We start from the raw sequence: 23,165 nt of genomic DNA, 5'->3' as shown, positions 1-23,165 counted from the left end.
ATGCACTTGGATAAAACATATATTGTTTGTGTGTGCAGCCCATCACCAGCAGATGGTGTAACAATCATTTACAGAGTGGCCTCTAGTCTTGACACCAGCAGCCAGGTAATTCCATCAGAAGAACAAGCTAGTCTTGCAATAAGCCTTTTCCAGAACTTAAATGTTGGCATCTCATTAGTGTTTATTTTTGGCTGCCTGCATTGCATTCAGTTGTGGCAGTTGAGGGTTCCTGATACTGTGTTGTATTACTTGCACAGGGTTTACATTAAAAAAGGGCCATAGTTAATATTTGAATAGGCTTCACCTTTGTTTGTTCTGCTTAAAAGTCAAAACTCATAGTGTGTCGTTTTTTGATGTGTTACACACAAGATTGTTTAAACTGCAATGGGCCTTGTACAATAAATGTAATATTAATCATGTGAAAACATTGTCTTTTTGTGTTCACTTGTGTTTTTTTAAGATTTAAAAATGATTGCAAAGACCTTAAAAACAAAACTGAATCAATTGCTTTTGTTTTTACTGAATTTAAAGGTCAGTTTTTGGCGAAGAATCTGTGAAAATTGTTTTGTTTTATTTTGCTAATGGTAACACTGCATTGGTCATTGTGTTATATATTCTCAAAACTCAGACTTTATTTCTAACAATGCTTCCATACAATAAAATGTAATTGTGATTATGAGTACATGACACTGCATGATAAAGGTCCAGCTCCATAGTTATGGAAGTTAACAATGCTATATAGTAGTTTTGTTTCAGTATTTGTATCACCGTAACAGCTCCTTGTGGGTCTTACTTACTGAAATGTGATACATGTCTACTGAATTGCAGGTTAATTGTACATAAACTCCCCTCTACTCTCTCTTTTATCTCAAACTCATTACTCTGTTGGTATGACCAAATTCAAGGAAAGTAAGCCTATTACTAAAGTGGCTTGTAAGAGGTTCACAAAATATGACCAGTTACATCAATCAAGGCAGCTAAAACACACAATGAGTAGGTGAGCATTATGTGTAGTGATTAATCAAAACTTAAGTAGATTTAATCATTTGTTTCTTTGAGTAAGTGACATGGCATGTGTCAAGGCCAAGGGTAGCTTGTCTAGCTAGCACATAATGTTCTTGTTTACAACTGTTCCCAGGCTTAGCAGCGATATCATAACAGACCATGTAACAGTATTTTTTAACATAAATTTGTCATTGGTTGGTATTTAAATTATAGGATAGTTGATAAAGTAATAATGTGTTCATTTAATTTTCTGCACAAATTGCAACACTAAAATATGTAGAGGCACATTGATTGAAGGTGTCTATGCCCAAACAACAAAACTCAATCACTGTTATTTGATAATATTACTAAGTAAGTTAATAATAATGTATTTCTATAACACTATGCTCAATGAGTCGAAATACATCATTGAAATTGAATGTGTTTTTCTACTTTTTGCAATGCAAATGTTCCTGATCTGTGATGTGACTCTTTCCATACGGTAACAATAGTTAATCTTTTTAAAATGGTTTAGATAATTATCAGACTAGTGTAACCTTAATATTGACATTTGGTTGATCTTATCTAATTAGTCTCTGATTACCTATTATCATCCCATTATCCCCCATAACGTTGTTAATCTGTTATGATGTAGACTGTTTTTTTTTTTTTGTATTTTCAAAAGACCTTCTGTGGTGTAAATGGGGAGCATTTGCGCTAAATTAGCACCTGTCTTAATTAAAAAGGTAATATTTTAATCGCTCTTCATGATAAAAGCGTGCAAAAACGTATTTTCCAACAGTCATTAGTTCGTTTCACAGTTCTCTGCTCTGCTGTGACCCCGTGGCTGTGACATTTTTACTCGCTGTCCTTGGCGCGTTGCTCTCCCCTCTAAAGGAGTTGCACGCTCCGCAGACATTACCAAAAGAGTCGCTACTATTTTTTGCCCCGATGGAACAGCCTCCGTGTGCACTGTGCACGGTTCAACCCTGAATGGGCCGGTCAGTGGGAGCTGCTGGAGTAAAACGCTTTCATAATAGTCAGCTAAGTCAGTCTTTATAATTAAAATAGTTTTAACAATTGGTGGAATGTAAATAAGAAGTAAACTTGCAGGCTACGAATTGCCTATTTGTACTTGATTTGAGATTTAAAACTACAATATTGTGGGCTATATATAAAATATTGAGAATAATAAGCCCCAGATACAATATTGAAATCCTGAATAGGGGGGGAGTGGGGACGAAAACACTCTTTCCTCAGGTAAGGACTGGGAGGAATTCCAATCATCCTCTTCCTCGCGGTCAGTGGGAGGGTCTGGTGCCAAAATGCCTATCACTGATTGGCTAAGAGGTGGGCCTCCTCTGCCAAGCCCACAGTACCACTGAGTATATATGTGCACTTAAGATGCTAGAGTCAAAAAGTAAAGGACGTTTTGGATAAGTGATATTTAACCCAACTTGTTATCCTGCAATACATCTAAAAAGGTAATTTGATTTTGTTTTTTAAATGAAAAGTATTTGAATTATTTGGATTTTACTTGACAAATAATGTGTTTGTTTGTTTATAGTGAGATGAAGACCCATCAGCCTCTTCATGTGGCCACTCCGCTGAGGCAGAGCCTTGCCCTGACTAAAGTAGCTGGGACTTCAGTTTACCTCAAGCTGGATTCATCTCAGCCCACCGGATCATTTAAGATCAGGGGCATCGGACACCTCTGCAAAACTGTGAGTACTTCTTCTCTGTTTTGGGGTGACTGGACCTTTCCTGTGTTGTGTCGTGCTAAACTTAGATTCAAAAAGATGTGAAAGAATTACTCATTTCATTTAATTATGTAAAAGTAGAAATACTTGGATCTTCAAATACTCAATTTAAAGTAACATTTGTGACCTCAAAATGTTACTTGATTAGATATACAGAAGTATTATCAGCCAAATGTACTCAAAGTATAACAGTAAACGGAAAAAGTACACGGAATGCAAAATGGCTCCTTTTATAGTATTATCATAGAATATCTATCCTGATTTTTATCACTTATTTATAAATGTAAGAGCAGTTTAATGTTGTAGTTGTCAATGTTGAGCCAATTCTAGATACTTTGTGTCAAACAAATGTACTGGAGTAAAGTGTATGGTATTTGCCAATGACATTTGGGGGAATTTAAGTTTATAGAACCATGAGAAGGAGATTCTCAAGATAAGTGCAAATATGTAAAAGCAGTACTTAAGTAAAGTAAAAATAATTTTGTTACATTCCACTATTGACCATAATGACCCTGTAACGGCCAGTTTAGGTGTGTCAGTCAGACAACTGGGATTGTTTTACACTCTGCATTTTGATCCTGACTGTTATGTCTCTTTTTCTTGTAGTGGGCAGAGCGAGGGTGTGAGCGGTTTGTCTGCTGTTCAGGTAAGCACTGAAGCAACACAAATAAAATCAATGTTAGAGTTATCTTTGCCTCTGGCGGTGTGTTTGAGTGTGTAATCTTTGAACCCTTTTGGTTCCAACAGGTGGAAATGCTGGTATGGCCGCAGCTTACTCCGCCCGTCAGCTCGGGGTTCCTGCAACTATAGTAGTACCAAGTGTTACACCAAACCCAACGGTGGAGAGACTGAAGGACGAGGGCGCCACTGTGGTGATCCATGGCAAGGTAAGCTAATCTCATGTGTTGTTTACTACAATCTTTACATCATAATGTCATATTTTTAAGCATAAATAGGATTAGTTAAGGTGAATTCTAGAGACATTTGAATTGCAATTTAAACAGGCTGACAACGCAAAATGGTTCAACACATGACAAGATGTTGTGTCTCTTTCAGGCACTAAATGAGAGCATTGAATACGGACAGCAGCTTGTGGCAAACAACCCCAGCTGGATATTCATTTCTCCCTTTGATGATCCGCTCATCTGGTGAGTTTATCTGAGTCTGCCTGTCATTCAGGGGTTGTGACAGCATGTACATTACTATGTACTGTGAAGGAATTCCTGCATAGATATCTAACTGTCATGAACAGATAAGAGGCGAAGACGTGATTAGATGTGAACATTTAATTACTTTTAGGATGTGCAAATGACTGATAGTAACTGTGTGTTATCATGCAGTGTCATCATACATGTATGAAGTGTTATGTCAGATAACATGGTATCTTATCACAGTGCTTACTTTATGGGGTGATCACATGTCACAGTCAAAATGTTACCAACAACCATAAATACAGTGAATCTCCTGATATGATGCATTCAAGGAATGGCTGTTTCTTTCTCACATTTTAATAAAAATGCATCCAGATTACTTTGAAACTAACAGGGTCTGTGTTGTGTTGTGTGCAGGGAAGGCCACACGTCTCTGGTGAAGGAGCTGGAGCAGGACCTGAAGGTGAAGCCGGGAGCCATCGTGTTGTCAGTGGGAGGCGGAGGCCTGCTGAACGGGGTGGTGGAGGGACTGCGCCGTGCATGCTGGGCTGACGTGCCCATTGTAGCCATGGAAACCATTGGAGCACACAGCCTCAATGCAGCAATGAAGGCTGGGGAGCTGGTCACTTTACCTGAAATTACCAGGTAGTTCATAAACAAAGATATCATACACAAATTATAACATTATCTGCTTTTTCTCACATAGTTCCTAGGATTGACCCTTCTTCTTTGCTCTCTAGTGTTGCAACCACTCTGGGCCTGACGAGGGTGTCTGCACAGACGTTTAAACTGGTGGGGGAGCACGCGGTTTTCTCAGAATTAGTCACAGACCAGGAGGCTGTAAAAGCTGTGGAACACTTTGTTGGTGAGTACAACCTGCTCCTTCACACTGATCCAAAAAATAGGTCTTAAACTGCTGCAGTGAGACTGACCTGTCTACTGGTGTGTCCTCTTCCTGCAGATGATGAGAAGATCCTGGTGGAGCCCGCCTGCGGGGCCGCCCTGGCAGCCGTGTACAGCGGCGTTATCAAAAGGCTGCAGAGCGAGGGCAAGCTGGCACAGCGTCTCGGCCCGGTGGTCATCGTGGTGTGCGGCGGCAACAACATCAGCATGGAGCAGCTAGCGAGGCTGAAAAAACAGCTCGGTATCGTGTAGTGCTTCCAACTACCTCGGGTCTTCCTGACCTTTCCTCTATTCCTTCATCTGCTGGTCTCGATCCATAAACCCCCGTCATTCACGTGCTCCATAGACCGAATCATTCCAGACTGAGACACTCCTGAGCGCTGACATGTGGAAAGAGATGCTGGAGGGATTGTTTTGTATCTTGTAAAGCCTTTATCATTGTGATGCTGTTCTGGTAGAGGTCGTTTTTCAACTTTTAGCAAAAAAAGTACACCGACACTTTCAGGTTGTATTAGTTTTAAGTTCGCCGGTATGTTTTTCTTCTGCTTTTGTACATTGAATTGTATTTAAAAAATAATAAATTATATTTCTGAATATTCTGCCTAAAGAATCATTTCTCCACCGAGACAATTTCTTATTCCTGACTGAGGATAGGATAGTATGTAAAATAGAGATGAGGCCACTCCCTCACAACATAAGCTTTAACTTACAGTCATGCATATGTATGAACATGAATATGTAAGTGGACTTCTACTTTTTAATGTGTTTACTATTTTTATATGAGATTTCTACAAATACTATTTTTATAATAAAACCATATAAATAGTCCAGGCAATATTAGCTTATCTCTCATTTCTGTCAAAATTGCAAGTAGAGAAATTCCAAATTAGGTTAATCTTCCTTATTATCTCTTTAAACAAACATCCCAAAAAAATGCTTCATTAGTTGTGTGTTTATACAATGTATTTATGCATTGCATTTGTCATGGATGGCCCCTTGACATGACTTCTGGATGTCTGACGATGTAAAGTTATTACTTTGGCTACAGCTTAAATACTATTCCTCCCACAGCATTAAACTATTCATTGTAAGACAATTCATGAATAGCCTCAGTAGCTTACTCTCTAATAAGATTTCTCTCTCCTCAGTGAGTGCTTTGGCAGACACAATGCATACACAATTAAATATTTGAGCCGCTGTGGTGCTTTATGAATAAATTAGCTAAATATAAAGTTGTACATTTGACCTACAACTTTAAAACAAAGCAGAGTAGCACAAGTAATTTTGTCAACATAGACATCCTAAAATTAGGTTCTTAGTCAGCAGCAGTGTTTGCCTTCCAGATGAAGGGGCACTTTAAAGGAAGAAGCTGTTTATAGGTCAGTCGCACGTCGCATGACCAGAGCAGACATCTCCACACCTTCTGAACACACTGAACAGAAGTCACTCAATTGGCTGGAGTTTTGGAGATGTGGCCCTTTTCAAAGTTTCTCATTGGTCTGGGGCTCATAAAAGCAGGTGGCAGGGCCCTTATGTGTGTGTGAGGGACAGTTGGTTATTTAACCAACAAGTCAACATGCTAGGGACATTCCTAGAATTCCTCCTGGGAAACCTAGACTTGGCATTAAACGTTTAAAATATTACAACTCGATACAGTTTATAATAACTGTCTGGCCTAAACTGTCTGGCCTAAACTGACAGGCACTTGAAATGATTTATAAAAGTAGACTGGAAACAATAGTACATTTATTTGATAGGATTTATATACGTATACTAGTTTTAATTATGTGACGTATTTCATTTTATTTTGTATCATTGTTTGTTTAATTACATTTATATCTGTTTTTGCTGAATGTGCTGTATAGCTTGGGGTGTGTGCATTATTCTGTGTTGTACTGTGCATTGTTTGAACAATCAATGAATTAAAAAAAAATCAAAAATACAAAAGGTTTACTTATATATAGATTTATGTTTTTGTGTGAACACGCTGTCCACAGTGTAGCTTAGCTTCTGGAGCAATTGGAAATATATCTTATTAACTGAATACAGTGTAACAAATATCTGACCAATTATTTGAGATGTTTACTGATGAAACCTTGCTCCTATAGTTACGGATAGTTCCTTTTGAATAGAGCATATAATGAGCAGGAGGGACAGTGAGTCAGTGAAAAGCATGACTGGCGATCCAGCTGGAACTGGCCTGGCCCAGATCTGAAGGTGTCTGGTTTACAAGCAGTTGTGACGAAACCAGAGTCGCAGGGTCCTTACATAAAGGGCATGCCCTAAAGCAGGCAAAACATGTTTTCACAGGCGTCAATCACCATGACCAACACTCATTGTCTTTGCACCCATGTAACAAGCATGTCCACACTGTTCAGATGTTATGCAAATGATAGTAAAAAAAGAAAAAACGTTTATGAAACCTGTTTTCCCCAACCAGACTGAATGTTTATCCCAGCAATGTCTTAAAGAAAAAATAACTAAAATAAGCACAGAAATGTAGAAGGGCAATATATAAAATACATAAAGCAGGACACAGTTTTTTTACATGAAGACATTTCTTTATTGTGACACAGAAATCTCAAATGCCATCCGATTCTTTACATCTGTATAATCCATTTTAGATATGTTACGTTTCTGATGTGCAGAGGTAAGACAGTAAAAGTTAAGTTAATGCAACCATAAATAATTGTAATAAATATCAAGTAAATGTACAGCACACATTTTTATCGCAACACCTCTTGTATGGATATGTCCTTTTATAACCTTATCTACTCCCCCAGAAGAGGAGCAAGTAGAGGAGAGAGCGTCCCCGTTAGCAGCGGTGTGTCACCCTTCAAAGAACTGAACCAAAATCAAAACTCGCAAGCAATTCAACAATCCAATATCCGTTATGTGTCAATTCTGGGCTGTATTTCAGTTCTAAGTAAAATGGCGATCTTACTCACACAAGAAAACATGTTTCACCATGAGTAGAAGAAATTGAATCCATCTGAGTACAAGACAAAAGGTGATAAGATTACTGGTATTTCCAAAATTCATAAAAAATAACCACACAACAAACGGGATATCCAACAGACATCGCCCAGTTTGCTCATTTTAGAATATTTTCTTGGAAGAGTAGTGCAAACGAAAAAAATAAAATTATAAGGTGAAGTGAGTTAGCAATTAATAAAAACTGCCATCAAACATAACTTCAGTCTATTTACATTTTTTTCTTTGATTTTATTTTTACACAGCTAAACATTTGGTTATGGGTAAAAGAAAGAAAGAAAAATAAACAATAAACAGCAGAATCCTGTTCTTCTTTTAATAAAGAAAACTATAAAAAGGCAGAACTCCAGATAATCCGCCACCCCTCCCCCAGTGTGTTTTGGGGAGCGAGGGGGGGTTGTTGCACATTCAGTAGCAGTAGCACACAAACAAAGTAGGAGAGTGGCTTTTGAGAATTTCTTCTCCTTCCAATTTTCACAAGGCAACACAGGTTCCACAAACCTGAAATGCGTATCCGATCCAACAGGCCTCTCCTCTCCACTGCCCTAACATGCCGCCAGAGCTACTCAGAGAAATCAAAGAGCAATTTCATAAACTAATAGATTATTATGACTTTTTACACGACTTAAATACCCTCTCTTCAGAGACTTGGATAAAATGTATTCAGTTTATATAGGCATAAGTTACTTTGTCCATTAGAAGTTCATATTTTTTTTTAAAACAGGCAGTAAACTACATCATATCCTGTACACCACTTGTTCCCATCTTCTGCCTGCTCATAGCGGAAAAAATAGGCAGCAACACACATCCCCGTAATGTTGCTAGTAGTCGTACCTCAAAACTCAATTCAGTGGAAATCAGTGGTTTTCTCTCCAACATCACCCTCTGCAGAGGCTCCTACAGCAAAGGCATGTTTCAGAACATCACCCCCACAGAGGGGAGACAGAGAGAGGCAGCTAGGTTAGGCTTTAGGAGAGTAAGTTTGTCTGTTGCCTTCACAGCAGTGCAACGTTTACAATACTATAATGTCACCGCAGATCTGATGACATCCTGTTAAGTTGTTCAATTCACAGAACTTGACTGAATGTTGTTAAACCCTCTTTTTAAATTAGGGGAAGGGAAAAGTCAAAACCAAAACTATGTCACAGTTGTTTTACTTCAATGCCATCATCGAACTCAGTGCAACGCAGACACGTGTTAACAGTGTCAGATTAGCTTCCCTGAATTCTTCACAAAAATATGCTTCAAACTAAATTTAAAAAAAAATGTAGCATTTGTGTAAAAACAAAGAAAGCAGGGATTAACATGCAAAGCATTAACAGCAACTCAAAATGAAATTAAAGTGGTGTGTCTCAGAGGAAGGGGACGCTTGTGGACGTAGGGCTGTCAAGTCTTCTTAGCCGCTGAGAGGGTCCTCGCGGTAGTGGATGGCGTATCGCAGTTTCTCCAGCATCACATCCAAAGAGCTGTACTGGGGCAGCTTCACCATGAACATACAGGTCTCCACGCGGATGTAGCGAGAGTCAGGCTGACCTGGAGAGGAGAAAAACAGCAAGGTGCATCACAACAAAATCGCTTCTGTTGCACAATGAATCCAGGTATTACCACTGGAGGTCTACGTGAAACTGCAGGAACAAGTGATAATAAGCCTGTTTAGCTGAGAAAAGTAAGCATTATCTTATCTGTAGATAACTGAAGTAGAAAGTGATTAAAAATAGTGAGTCTGGAAACTACAAGGAAAAACTACTCTTCTTGGAAAGATGTGAAAGTCACACATCAGAAACTATTAATCTTCCTTCATGTAACAGCTGCATACGTCAATTGTGCAAATCTATTCATTTACAGACACAAGCAAGCTATCACAAACATGTCCAAGGTCTGTCTAAAGTTTTAAGACAAGACGAGCTTTGATTATAGCTATCAGTACTTTCTGCACTAACAGCACTAAGAAGATAGAGAGATGGACAGCACAGTTTAATCGCGGCTCTGTTGAAACCTTGTTAGCCATTACCTGCAGCACCATCAGGAGGGGCGATCTTCATTGGGTACGGGGGGACGTGGGCGGTGTCGGGCCCCCCGTCCTTGCAGGGGCAGGTGAACGGTATTCTCTCCTGATTGCAGGCAAACTTAATGAACTTGCAGAGCTCCTCTTGAGTGAACATCTCCAGCGCGCTCCAGAAGAACTCGATGTGCTGGTCGGTCTCCATCAGACCCACCTGATACATGGTGTGAGCCTGCAGAGGGATTACATTTCATCAATACTTAACTGTAAGGAAATGAGGTGTTTCTCATGTAAACCGCTGACATGTTTATTGGTGATATAAACAGACTTCAACATTTACTGTCACAAGTGTCTGCATCACCTTAAGGAACTCCAGGTTGATGTAAGGCAGGCCGCAGGTGCGTAGCTCCATCTCTAAAGGGATGAGCATGGTGAGTAGCTGCAGAGGAATGATGGCGCCGAGCCCTGAACGCACCGCCGTCATACACTCCACGTTCTGCAGCTCCCGCAGACGGAGGCTCCGCACTGCCCGCGCATACATGTCCTTATTGTCCCAGCTTTAAAAACACAAACACACAACATTTGAAGATTGAGAATGAGAGTATTGTAGAGACGGTTCGAAACAGTTGATAATGAGGATGGAATAAGACAACGATGTGATTCCTGTACCTGACGATGAGGCTGCGACCTCCCTGACAAAGCTCCACCTCCTCGCCCGTCATAGTGATGTATGTGAAGGTGCAGCAGGGCCGGCTGGGGGAGTCGGGGCTTTCTCCCGAGTGGTGCTGGGAGGAGATCTCAGCACACAGGGCCTCCAGCTCCGCCTCATCACTCGCCTGAAGGGTGGAGAACACACGTCTCATTAACGTCATTAGAACTACGTTGGTAAGTTTATTTATATAACACATTTCAGACGCAGAGGCAATTCAAAGTGCTTTACATGATCATTAACACATGGTAGTAGAACAGAGAGGAACACAATAAATAAACATAATGGAATAACAGTTTCATAAAAAAAATGCTTTAATGAGATATAAAGTAGTTTAAAAACGACATTGTAAATACGGTAAGTGCTAAAACAAGTTAAAAGGCTTCTGGGTAAGCAGCTGTAAAAAGTAGTGTTTTTAGCCTCGACTTAAAATAACTCAGCGTTGGTGAAGACCTCAGGTTTTCTGGAAGTTTATTCCATTTGTGGAGAGCATAAAAACTAAAATCAGCTTCGGCGTGTTTGGTTCTGAGCCGGGGAACAATGAGTAATCCCACCCCAGATGAGCTCTGGGGGGCTCGTAACAGGGCAACATGTCAGACATATATTGGGGTCCCAAACCATTTAATGCTTTATAAGTTAACTATATAATTTTAAAATCGATTCTGTAAGCTACTGGTAGCCAGTGCAGTGACCTGAGTACTGGGATGATGTGTTCTACTCTTTTTGTTTTGGTCAGGACTCTGGCAGCGGCGTTCTGGATTAGTTGTAGTTTTCTAACCGATTTCTTAAAGAGACCTGTAAATACATTACAGTCATCAAGCCTGCTAAAAACAAAGGCGTGAACTAGTTTTTCAAGGTCTTGTTGAGACATGAATGTTCTAAGTCTGGCTATGTTTTTCAGGTGATCGTATAATGATTTAGTAATTGTGTTGTTGATATGGGATTTGAAATTGAGGTCGGGGTCCAGAACTACGCCAAGATTTCTCACCTTTTCCGATGTATTTAGCAGCAGGGCTTCTAGTTTAATAATAATAATAATAATAACTTTTATTTATATAGCGCTTTTCAATAACCCAAAGTCGCTTACAAAAACAATTAAAAGTACAGAAAGGGGGTGAACAGGCAGAAGACAACATATTGGACAAGAAAATTGAACATGAACATTACATGAACAGGCAAAGGACAACANAATAAATATAAATAATTAAACTTAAAAAAAAAAAGAATCCCGTTTCCCTCAAACTTTGCGTGACCCCCCTGGTGCCCCCTTGCGGCCCCCCGGGGGGTCAGGGCCCCCACTTTGAAAAACACTGACCGAGCCCACAGAAGGTGATTATAGGTGACGGAGCAGTGTGGTTGTTTTTTTGGCATCAGTGCCTGAACTCTGGCTTCTGCTGGTGACATCTGATCTTGACTTGTCAAAACCAGAGCCCTCTCCCCTCTTTGTCCAGCCTGTGTCGAGGCTGAGAGCCCTTTGTTACGGGGAACCATCCAGCCCTGGTGCCTTTCACCGACAGTGGGAGCTAATTAAAGAGCTATCAGCGTTGCTCCCTCTCATGGGGTCGGTTAGTAAATTCACAATGTGAGAGGGTTAAAAGACTGCGCCGCCATGTGTTTTGACATCAGCTGTTGACAAGATGTTTACATAGTGAGGCGGGGAAGGCGACCCAGACATATGACTCATTAATGTCTGTCATCTGTGGAACATATAGAGTAGACAGTGATTCAAACATGGCAAAGCACATGGCTCTACATGAACACTGTGACATGTTTGCATTATATATATATCTCAATTCCTTTTTAGCTTCCTTGCTGCCACACATTGCATAGGATGTTCTTGACAGTTACAATACACACTATAAACCTTGTCACGGCCGACGGTGCGGGACACACCAAATTGAGTTTGGGCGACAGGGCACGCTTCGTCGTCCGACTAACGAAAACGGCCGATTTCGCCCTGGTGTGTCAGGGCCTTTATAATCAATATCACCTTGTTGTTATCTGGCCCTCCTTTTTATGCCCAGTTTTTCGAAGCGCAGTTACAATGCTCGGTTCTTTTGCTAAAGAGAATGCCAGAATAGCACTTCAGTAGACCTCTTCCTGCATATATTTTCTCTCTGAATATAGAAATACTTTTGTTTAGTTTATTTATTTTTTTCGAGCGTGTAAAACCAAAGAAAATACAAATGAAACAAAAGATGATACAGTACTATACAAATGAATGCAATAACAAAACAAAATATTTAATTAATAATTGAATAATCTGTAGTATCATTTGAATGTGTTCAGTTAATAGTTCAGAGGAAAAGCAGCAAGTGAACACTGCACACGTCAAAGTAGGTTGCTCATTACGTCCTGCTGAGAGTCGCAGTGTAATAATAATAGTCTCTCTGCTGCATTTCTTTTAGAAAATATATTTTATAACAATTAAAAAAAACAGCATTTAAATTTCCAGCACATTACATCAGATCTTTTCCATTATGCAAGCCTTGTATTATTCCACTTGCAGTTCCAGAAATTCTTAACAATGAGCTTTCACTTGTGTTTCATTGTGTGATTAATTTGCCAAATTCTTCTCCAGGGGATCTCTGAAGACCTTCATCCACACAGTTCACCTCCTGCAGAAACAAACAGATCTGGGCCAGCTCCCTGTGTCAGATGTCCTGTACAGGTGAGAGCATATTTTTGGTTCTTTAAAAAAATAATTATTAGATCCTTTTTCCATTGTGTAACCACATTGTAATCTCTCCTGCTTCAGACTTTTGCTCCTGGAGGGAGGTCCCGGCTCTCCGTCCTGCCTCCTGGGGGGCAAACACAGCGTGTCCTGGGGTTTTGAGGACATGCTGCCCACACCTGATAATTCTGCTGGAGGAGTAGAGAGTAAAGGTAGAAACCCTTCCTGTCATTTGTTAAACTATAACCATAAATAACAGGCTATAATAGATGCAATATGCGGTTGTGATTAATTACACATTGTATGTCTCGTTGCCTTCATAACCTCCCTTCCCCTCTAAAAAATCTTTAGAATATTTGTAATGCTTTTGTCTGTAATGCAAGTGTAGGAGTGAGGAGAGTGTGTTAAGGCTTATTTTGCCATATTTGATTGCATCCGACAGAGGCTCATTACTGCATGTCGTCTCCTCTCTCTCTCTCTCTCCGTTTCCTGCTTTATTTCAGCTGTACCATAATATAAGAACATAATAAATATAATTTTTAAAAAGCCCCAAAATAATCTTAAAGACAAATAAAGATGTGACTGTGAGGGGGTAAAGCAGTGGAGTGGAGAGGAGAGTAAAGTTCAGGGTAAAACAATCCATCAGCTGACCTTGTAGTGTCAGAAGCTGATGAGGGCATATATCCATTGAGGTTGTTTTTTGCATATTTACATTTTAATGTAACCAAACTCGAGATCAATTGTCCTGGATACCTGAATGAATCAAAAATGAAAAATAACAGATGCCATCACTTCCTTGTTTAGCACCCTTATCCTCTGCTCCCACTTTCCACTTCTTCCACTCCCAAGTTGATACCCCCTCCTCTTTTTCATCATGATTATCTGTCATCTGTCTGTATGTTCTCTTATATTTTGTGTCCCTTTGTCCTGCAGACACTGACCTGGGGCGCTGTCTAGCCACCGACGGGCTCTATCTGTACACCACCAACTCCTCTGGGAGAGGACTCAGCAAGCTTGGCTCTGGTTTACATGGGACACTGAGGTAATGTGACTCCCCTCCTCAACTCACTTTCTCTTTCAGCAGCATGAGAAAGAGAGAAAGACGGAAGAAGAGGGTGAAACCCTAAAAGTACCCTTTATCACTTACCCATCCCATGGCACAGGGTTATTTCCTGGATGTTTTTTTTATCTGCAGTACACAGTCACATCCTGCCGAACTGTCTTGGATTGATTTGGTTGATATTTAAAGGAACAAAAGGACATTTTGTTCTCTGCATCCTAATTCCATGCTGTGGTAGCACATACTGTTATTAAAGCAAAGGACAACTCCCTTCTAGTTAGTTTTGAGTTCAGGGATCCCAGAGTTACTTGCAGAAAAGATACACGTGCCGGGTTTAGGAGTTGGGTAACTGTACACTTGAAGTATTAAACAAACATTTCTGTAAGGAAATGTAACTCAGTGGAAACAATATAATTAACTAGAGCATTTTTTACAATTTATAGCAAGGGAAACAACTGTGAACTTTTGACATTGTCAGCACTGAAAAGGCTACTCACGATGCTTAATTCTGTGGGAACAGGTGCATTTTGTAGGTTATGTAAGCATGTGATTTTTGTTGTTGTTGCTACTCACCTCATGTTTCTTTCAATCCAAAGAGTGACCCCTAAACTGGGTTTGCGACCAAAAGGTCCACCTTGAAATATTCAATAATCACACAATACAGAGCAAGTTAACAGGTGCACTGCGTTTGTGTTTGGACAGGGGTTTTGTGTACTGTCGAAATGAAGAGCTTGAGCCTGGCTGGCTGGTGTTCAGCAGTGGTCGCCTCCTCCACCGCCCGTCGTCCTTCGATGCAAAGCCTCATCAGCTGTGCCAGGTCATTGACCCCTTCACCCTCCAGGTACTATATACTATAGTCCACTATTTTAATTTTGAAGTTATATCATTCACTAGACCTGTAATTGTACGTCTTGAAGCAATTATTTTGTATCAACACGAGTGAGACAAATACTTATTAATCATTTTAATGCAATTTATAAAAATGTAAATAATTTGATTATGGAAACAAAGGATAAAGGCTCACAATGGGGCAGCCAAAATGCAAATACAAGAGGTGACGATGAACAATTGTTAATTGGGTGCAGAAACAGGGTATTTTATAAGCCGTGTCCATGCCAGCTCTGAGTTGATATGACAAACGTAGGTGTAACCAAGCCGTACATTCCCTGTGCTATTTTCAGGTGTGCCAGATTGTGCCCATGCCAGCCCACCACTTCCCTGTTGGCAGCAGCATGACCACGCTGCACCTCTGCTCAGATGGAACCTACCTGTACTGGGTCTGGTCCCCAGCCAGTCTTAATGAGAAGACACAGAAAGGCCACTCTGTCTTCATGGATGTCTTTCTCCTGTCTGTGAGTACTGTTTGCCCTGCCATGCACGGTACTTCCATTGCGTGTATGTCTGTGTTCCCTGTTTGATGTTTTCTCTCCCTTCCTGCCCTTGGTGCAGACACAGATAGGGTTGTGTGTTGCAGACATCTTGCAGGAGAGAGTTATTTTAACTCGCAAGGAAGGCGAGTCTTCAAAGTGCTTGAATGAGCTTCTCCTGAGTCGAATGTCTCGCTTCCGGGCCTCCCATTCTGCCACATTGGCTGCTCTCACAGGCTCTGCAATCACCAACACGGTCAAAGAGGAGCAGTCAGGTAACTCAACAGCAGAACTTCAAAATCAACATCAATCCATGTTGGATATTATGTTTACTGAATACTTTCCGGTAACAATTTCTGATTACCTCTTTTATAGCTGTCAACACCAGCTGTGGGCTCCCTCTCAAGACCCTGAGAAAGACCCCTATGTATGTGTGTGGAACCTACCTAGTGATGCTGGTCTCACCCCCGGGTGTATCTGGGAGCTCAGCCACTCGCTCCCTATTTGGAGGAACCAGCAGCCTGTCCTCTCTGAAAAGTAAGAGCATGCACAGCACAGTCATTTGTAAATCCTCATTGAGTTTAGTTTTTTGTCATAAATTCTGACATTTATGCAGTGTTTTAGTTTTGATGCTGAAAATACATGACATTATTATATGAAAATACATTACAAAGAAAGGATCATGTTACGCAGCTGGATGACAAAACATGTTCTGATTACAGCTAAAGTCTTAGGTTAAGATTGATTATAGTTTTGTTACATTACATTTGATCACACACAATGTTATAAATAAACATTAATAAGCCTTGTTGAAGAAATGCATCATTTTATAATCGATGAAAAGTTCAAAAGAAATGTTGTAGAAACCCAATGCTTTTAACTAAAGGCTGAAGAATTGTAAAAAACGAGTTAATTCACTAAACGTAACTTTTCTTTGCACAGTATTAGCCTCCAGTCTGGTTTTTAACCTGGCTGACGGACAGTTTAGCAGCCGCGCAGACCTCATCGATGCTCCTGGCAGCTCTCTCGGCAGGGGAGCACAGGTGGCGGGGCTAGGTGAGCAACACTTTTGTCACCTTAAGACTCTAATATGTTGAAATAGCAGAGGTGCCAAATTAAGTGACATATAACTCTTCTTTGGCTTCATAGGAGCATGTTACGATGCACTGAACAACCTGATCTGGACGTGCTCAAGTGATTACATAGATCAGTGGTGCAATCCGGGGAACCAAGCCTTCCATCATGTGTGTCACAGGCTCGGTGTCAGCCACGTCATCAAAGAACCCAAAGGTAGAAACATATATCCCTGAAACCCAAAGATGCTCTTTGTATTATCAGACTTTCTAGACTTCTAAGATATGTATTCATTTACAGACGAGACAGTGGCCACCGGCGAGGTGATCAACCAGCTGCTTCATCATGTGGGCGCAATGTGTATACATCAGCTCAACCTGCTGGCAGCCAGCAGCAACAGCCTGCCCCTGGGGGCCCTGCTGGGCAAACAACACCCCATCGAGGCCCGTCACTTCAGCAGCATCTGTGACATTATGGAGAAAGCCATGGTCAACGGAGACACCTGTATCATCCGCTGCATCTTGGTGGTGTTCCAGGTCAGTTCGAGGTGCAGCTGGGGACAGTTTTGCAGAAAGTGACTCAGCTATTTCCTCAGATTCAGAAATTCCTGTGGTTTTGAGTAGTGTTTTTCTCTCTGGCCTGTGCAGGTGGTGTTTAGGTTTTTCAATCCTCAGTCAGAGCAGAATAGGGAGAGTGTGCGTCGCTCAGGCCTTCTCCTGTGGCAGCTACTGATGGCTCCATTGGATCAGATCGGAGCAGAGATTCAACGAGAGGTGTGCCTCGCCATCAGGTAAGTCTGAAATTCAACATTAAGTCCAGGGGCCTCATTTATAAACGGTGCGTACGCACAAAAGATGGCGTACGCCAGTTTCTACGCACTGTTTGCGATTTATAAAAAACTAACTTGACGGGAAATGTGCGGTCCTCCACGCTAACTCTGACTCATGCGTACGCACTAAGCACAAAAAGGGAGGGACGAGAAACTGCGACACCTTTGGCAGAAAGAAGAATGGAGAGAAATATGTGGAAATAACACCATAAATAAAATGTTACCTCATTTATCATATATGAAGAATTCATTTTCACAAATGGATTAAAGCCAATCTTAAAATGAAACGCCTGCTTGAGACTCCTCAGTGCTCACAAAAACATAACTTGGAGAAATAAATAAATACGGAAATGTTATTGATCACCCCTCGATTATGTTCTCTTGTTAAGAAATGTATTCTCATAAATGATGCGGTAAGCAGAAGGACAGAATTACTTCAAACTGACGCCCTTTTGCTTTTCTACAGGTTGTATAGATACGAGCATGCTTTTATATACTATCATGTTTAATCATGTTTTATGCCGTTCGCCAATAGCCTTCTTGATAAGTCGCTCGTAAAACACAGGAGGTATGGAAACTAAGAACACCATATGTGGTCAATTGTACAGCTAATATAACACAACACATTAGTTGTATTTCCTTTAACTGGTGGATTATGGATATAGTTGCTGATCGAAAGCTGGAACACAAACCACCAAAGACAAACAAATTCCCTGATCATTTCTTACAGTTTCTCATCAAGGTCAGGTGTTTGTACCTGTCCCTGGTGCAAACACACTGCCTGAGGAAGGTTAGGCTATGTGTATTTTTTTTGTCATTAACCTTTTTCTAACCACTTATTTATTTATTTTGGTGACGATCCGACCTCCATGCTGCTCTTCTGGTTCAAACTGCATCCACCAAACAATATGATTTATCTCGACCTCCCCAAAATAACCTAAATCTGACACGGTGTGAGATTAGCTGTTCTGTCGTCATTTCCTGCGATCTTCTTCATGCAGTCAGTCAAAATGAATGAATGGGCGTTTCTTTGACTATTTATAGGCAAATATGGGCGTTACGTGAAGCACGCAAAAGCTGCACCGCATTTCGAGTTGATTGTGATTTATAAAGGGAAACCAGCGTAGGATGTGCCGTACGCAAGTCCTGTGCCGGTACGCAGTCTTTTATGAATCGGGAAGGGTCGGTGCGTATTTATTTGCTTTGTCCTACGTAAGCAACCTTCCCACGCCAATCCTACGCAAGGCTTTATAAATGAGGCCCCTGGACACTATTAATAAGTACAGTATATGTGACAGAAGTCATTGTTAACATTTTGTTTAAAAGATTAGATTAGATTTATTTTATTATCTATCTCAGTGCAAAATCGTAGATAGGAGATAAAAAACACACGATTTAAAACATAGAAATACAAAATAAGTTTATTATTTGTAATAGTGCAAATTGACAGTGAGCATCCAATAAGTTATATCATTAATTACAGAGGATTGCAGCTTATAAAATAGCAAGTTTTCTCTGACTAATTCATTCTGAGACTAATGCAATTAAAGAATTATTTAATATGTTCTGGCTGACCATTTAACGATCTTGGACAGCTTGTTGTTTTGCACTCAAGTTGCTGTACCCTGCTGTTATTTTATATGATATGAATGTTATGGTAAATGCTTTCAACCAGGCTTCTGTTCCATTTCAAGTACGTGTTGGCAAAAGCAAAATCTCCACAGCTTCCTGATTTAAAAACAATCACTAAGTGGCTCCCTTAGAAATGCTGTTTCAGATCTTATTAAAATTAGGGTCTGATCAATAATAGTGCCTAAGTAATACTTTTCCTACAGGCTGATTATTGAATGTGACATGGCGGATATTACTGGTTCTAATTGCTTTTGTTTGGAAATGAGTATGGCCAAAACAAAACCATTCATAATCCAGTTACCTTGTCTGACACCAGCCTGAAGTACAGTGACCTGGCTGAAATCAGCCTCCTCACGTATGGGGTTGTCTATCAGTAGGAGACTACAGGCCTTATTATAAGCATATTTGAACATTAATGCTGCACTGTATAATCAGTTATCATAATGATATTTAAATGTGTCTTCTTTGTTTATCTCCCCTCTGTCCCTTTAGCTCAGGCCTGAATACTCTGTATCAGGGGGAGGCTGAACTCAGCAAACTGCTGAAACTGGTTTTAACTGAAGGTGACTATGACACTAAAGACACATCTGAATATAACTTGCTAGCTGTGGTGCAATCTAATACATCTAATATTCTGTATCTATGTGACACTAAGGTGAAAGGAACAGCGGGTTGTCTCATCTTCGTGATGTCATCCTGACCAACCTGGCAGACCAACTGCAGAAAAACAGATTTGGTAGTGAAGAGGATGACCACTACAGGTAAGTCGCTGTTCTGTACAGTAGGGTGCAATATCATTTCCAGCACAGCACAATGTTGTGTCTTCTGATAAAATACACTTTCTCTAAGTGATAATAATCTCTCTCTTTGACAGATTGAGTGATGAGCTGCTTCACTGTATCCTCAAGACTGTAGTCCGGGAATCCTGCCTCGTCATTACCAAATGTCAGACTGTGGCCCGAGACGACTTCCAGAAGCTGCTCTCCACTGTGCCAGTACGACCATCAGCTCGGCAGAAAGACATGCCATCTGTGTTGATTAGGATCAATTGTTTTGTGACATGGCACTCGTATTCACTAGAGACGTTTTTTGCCCCCCTCTCTGCAGGTGGTCTCACCCAGTCTGCGCTACCTCATGGCTGTTCAGAACCACCTCCTCAGTAACACTATTCTTATCCGTCCCGATGATAACGATGACAGTGACAGCTCCCTTCAAGGGGAAACAATCCAGGTAAAGGTAATAACCCCCTTTAATACCCCTACCTCTGTGCATGTGGAGTCTGTTTGTGTGTGTGTCGATGAGAGAACAACCCACCAACGGAGCAACGGGAGATCAATGATCTTTTGATCGCCTTTATCAAATATCAGTTAACAGTACTATATAAATGAAGGACATGTTTCCTTTTCTCATCAGGAATCATGGTTACTGATAACAGGATGCAAGTGAAACATCTCACAGCTCAGATTGTGCTTCATTTAAAGAAATATTGTTTGTATAACTTCCATTTTGCATGAAAGAGATGATAATCGAAAGTCTTGAGTTACGTAAGTTTGGGTATATTGTGTTTGTGTGGTCCTCAGGAGTTGCAAAGCAGCATCCTCTCCCTAGCAACCAAGATCCTGGTGGGATGTGATGAAGTGCTGGAGACGCTGCAGCAGGTGACCACAGCGCTCATCAACAGCGACATCGTTGACAGAGAAACCAGGTGAACCTTTCACTTTTTTTTCCTAAATCATCTTCTCAGGGTGGGGAAAATAAACCAGCCACAGTGGCTCCTGCATACCTTTTTTATAAAACGTATTCATAATATCGTATCTTATTATATTGTCTGAGCAGACCTTTTAAACTAATCTGTTGTCAAGTGTTACAATTAAACCATAATGTAACAAATGTAAAACCAGACTTGATGTTCTCTTAGTTCGCTGTAATGCGCTGTTTCACCATGAACCAAGATTTAGCTTATCCTTGGTAATGCTGCAGCCTCCCTTAGAAAGATTAAAAGAGTGCATTTTTGGACGCAGAGTTTTTGAATCATTGTGTCTTTGTCTTACCTCTTCAAATGTCCTTGTTTTTCCGCCAAGACTCCATAACATTAACATTACATTTTTGCCTTTTCTCTTCTGCTTGTTCAGGTTGAAAGGCCTGGAACAGGTAACCAAGGCGACCATGCTCGGTCACCTGCTGCCAGTGTTGCTCACGTCTCTGATGCACCCCAACCTGCAGACCCTCACCCTCGCTGACGCCCTCATGCCTCAGTTGGTGCAGCTGGTCCTCTACACCAGCCAGGTTGGATTCTTGCCAGTCCAAAACACAATTCCTCGATTGAACAAAACGTTTGAAAAGCAATCATCAATAAAGTATTTGTTTCCACTCTGTTTTCAGACTGCCCTGCTACTAAAGACTCAGTCCCCGCTCTTCACTGAAGAGCCTCCACCTTTGAGCGGCTCTCTGGGGCCAGGGGCGAAGGCTTGTGCTGCTGATGACAAGTATGTTTTCTGAAGGACTATAATAAGAAGTGTAACGACTAACATGTGATGAAGCCATCTGATAAATACATGCTCCATCAAAACATCTTATACAAAGGCATTTCATGAAATGGCAGCTGTTTTGTCTGTCCGATGCTCAGTTTTCTTAAACCTGTAATACATGTATTCTTCATTTTAGAATTCTTGATGAACGTGAGGAGCCTGGTTTCCTGACTGGGCTGAAGATCCCTGCCCCATGGGCTGCTGGGAAGACAGTCGAGACGGTGCACCCGGTGAGGGACAATTACAAGTTCAAAGAGACGGTCCACATCCCAGGAGCCCGCTGCCTGTACCTTCGCTTTGATGCTCGCTGCTCATCACAGTATGACTATGACAAGGTACTGATTCCTGCAATACACTAACTGTATGAACAATGGCCTTAAAGGTAGGGTATGTAAGTTTGAGAAACCGGCTCGAGATCGCTAGAATTTGAAAATACACAACCGGAGAAAATCTGCCACTTCCTTACAGAGCCCCTCCTCCAACACACACGAACGCGCACATGACCAATGAGGGCACGAGATAAGTTTGTGCACAGATGGAAGGCTGACAGGCAGGTAGTCCATCCATGATTGGTCGTGCTTTTTACAGCGCCACAGCTTCCACAGATGACCATTTTTTTTATGGATTTTTTGTCAAAGCACTTCAGATATTCATTGCTATCGGGATGTTAAGAGCATTCCATGGAATATAACAAAAAGTGTTTCTCGAGCCGTTTCTCAAACCTTTAATACTCAGTATCTCTTACATACAGTGTGTGTAGTTTCTCTGGTATAGAATATCACTGGTTGCGTAGATTTTACAGGAAACATTTTCTCTGATATTTTAGTTGGTTATCTACGCTGGCCCTAACACGAACAGTCGCAAAGTAACAGAGTATGGAGGGAACACTCTGGGATATGGCAGTCGCAGTGTCTTGGGGACAGGATGGCCTAAAGACCTGGTCAAGGTAAGAGCAGCTGATCTGCACAAACATACACAGTGAACACAAAGTGCACATACAATCTTGTAGAGCTGCGTTTTTTTACTATGTTGTGCTTTAGGTTGAAGGAGACACTGTGACGTTTTCCTTTGAGATGAGAAGCGGACGTGAACACAACACCCCCGATAAAGCCATGTGGGGGTTCTCCTGCACCGTCAGAGCTCAGGTAAAACGTAGAAGTACTTAAATACCCATATTTGGCATTTAATGCAAAATACTACTGCAGTGTGGAACATGAAGAACAACAGCTAATTCTGAAGATGCCTTTTTCTTTTCCTTTAGGAGTCATCCGAGGATGTCTCTGGAGGCCTCCCTTTCCTGGCAGACCTTGCCCTGGGGCTGTCAGTGCTGGCTTGCTCAATGCTCCGCATTCTGTATAACGGGCCAGAGGTGACAAGAGAGGAAGAAGCCTGTCACGATTTACTCTGCTCAAAGCTGCTGCAAAGGTGACACAGCTAGACGAAAATACCAGATAAATGTCTCCCTGTGATATTGATTTCCTGTGTGATAAATATAGTA

The 23,165-nt window shown here is 41.0% G+C and overlaps 3 protein-coding genes across 6 annotated transcripts in view; 2 read left to right on the top strand and 1 right to left on the bottom strand.

Annotated features, from left to right (window-relative positions):
• Positions 1 to 2,409: 2,409 nt before the first annotated feature.
• LOC104961746 (L-serine dehydratase/L-threonine deaminase) lies at positions 2,410 to 5,364 on the top strand. Its single transcript, XM_010790085.1, has 8 exons — positions 2,410 to 2,468; positions 2,552 to 2,708; positions 3,351 to 3,390; positions 3,492 to 3,631; positions 3,801 to 3,892; positions 4,313 to 4,540; positions 4,636 to 4,760; positions 4,857 to 5,364. Exons 2-8 carry the CDS (start codon positions 2,556 to 2,558, stop codon positions 5,048 to 5,050), a joined length of 972 nt encoding a protein of 323 aa, XP_010788387.1. The 5' UTR covers positions 2,410 to 2,468; positions 2,552 to 2,555; the 3' UTR covers positions 5,051 to 5,364.
• A 1,973-nt stretch (positions 5,365 to 7,337) lies between these two features.
• LOC104961745 (probable E3 ubiquitin-protein ligase HECTD4) lies at positions 7,338 to 10,681 on the bottom strand. Its single transcript, XM_010790084.1, has 4 exons — positions 10,464 to 10,681; positions 10,156 to 10,351; positions 9,804 to 10,026; positions 7,338 to 9,325 (listed from the first exon to the last, which is right to left on the bottom strand). Exons 1-4 carry the CDS (start codon positions 10,664 to 10,666, stop codon positions 9,189 to 9,191), a joined length of 759 nt encoding a protein of 252 aa, XP_010788386.1. The 5' UTR covers positions 10,667 to 10,681; the 3' UTR covers positions 7,338 to 9,188.
• Positions 10,682 to 13,085: 2,404 nt separating this feature from the next.
• hectd4 (HECT domain E3 ubiquitin protein ligase 4) overlaps positions 13,086 to 23,165 on the top strand; it is a 28,928-nt gene continuing 18,848 nt past the window's right edge. For 2 of the 4 annotated variants that reach the window (XM_010790083.1, XM_010790081.1), the window contains exons 1-22: positions 13,086 to 13,174; positions 13,262 to 13,389; positions 14,111 to 14,219; positions 14,940 to 15,078; positions 15,419 to 15,589; positions 15,687 to 15,879; positions 15,980 to 16,141; positions 16,547 to 16,660; positions 16,754 to 16,894; positions 16,979 to 17,214; positions 17,326 to 17,468; positions 19,632 to 19,702; positions 19,795 to 19,900; positions 20,014 to 20,134; positions 20,247 to 20,369; positions 20,720 to 20,844; positions 21,272 to 21,425; positions 21,522 to 21,625; positions 21,804 to 22,002; positions 22,494 to 22,613; positions 22,708 to 22,812; positions 22,929 to 23,092. In XM_010790083.1, the coding sequence (XP_010788385.1) occupies positions 13,344 to 13,389; positions 14,111 to 14,219; positions 14,940 to 15,078; positions 15,419 to 15,589; positions 15,687 to 15,879; positions 15,980 to 16,141; positions 16,547 to 16,660; positions 16,754 to 16,894; positions 16,979 to 17,214; positions 17,326 to 17,468; positions 19,632 to 19,702; positions 19,795 to 19,900; positions 20,014 to 20,134; positions 20,247 to 20,369; positions 20,720 to 20,844; positions 21,272 to 21,425; positions 21,522 to 21,625; positions 21,804 to 22,002; positions 22,494 to 22,613; positions 22,708 to 22,812; positions 22,929 to 23,092 (2,846 nt within the window). In that variant the 5' untranslated portion in view covers positions 13,086 to 13,174; positions 13,262 to 13,343. Of the gene's footprint in view, positions 13,175 to 13,261; positions 13,390 to 14,110; positions 14,220 to 14,939; positions 15,079 to 15,418; positions 15,590 to 15,686; positions 15,880 to 15,979; positions 16,142 to 16,546; positions 16,661 to 16,753; positions 16,895 to 16,978; positions 17,215 to 17,325; positions 17,469 to 19,631; positions 19,703 to 19,794; positions 19,901 to 20,013; positions 20,135 to 20,246; positions 20,376 to 20,719; positions 20,845 to 21,271; positions 21,426 to 21,521; positions 21,626 to 21,803; positions 22,003 to 22,493; positions 22,614 to 22,707; positions 22,813 to 22,928; positions 23,093 to 23,165 lie in introns of all 4 variants that reach the window. The other 2 variants (XM_010790082.1, XM_010790080.1) reach the window with 1 other exon arrangement.

The sequence above is a fragment of the Notothenia coriiceps genome, unplaced genomic scaffold (genome assembly GCF_000735185.1).
Source record: "Notothenia coriiceps isolate Sejong01 unplaced genomic scaffold, NC01 NC01_scaffold00033697, whole genome shotgun sequence".
NCBI lineage: Eukaryota > Metazoa > Chordata > Actinopteri > Perciformes > Nototheniidae > Notothenia > Notothenia coriiceps.
This window is presented reverse-complemented; position numbering and strand designations above follow the sequence as displayed.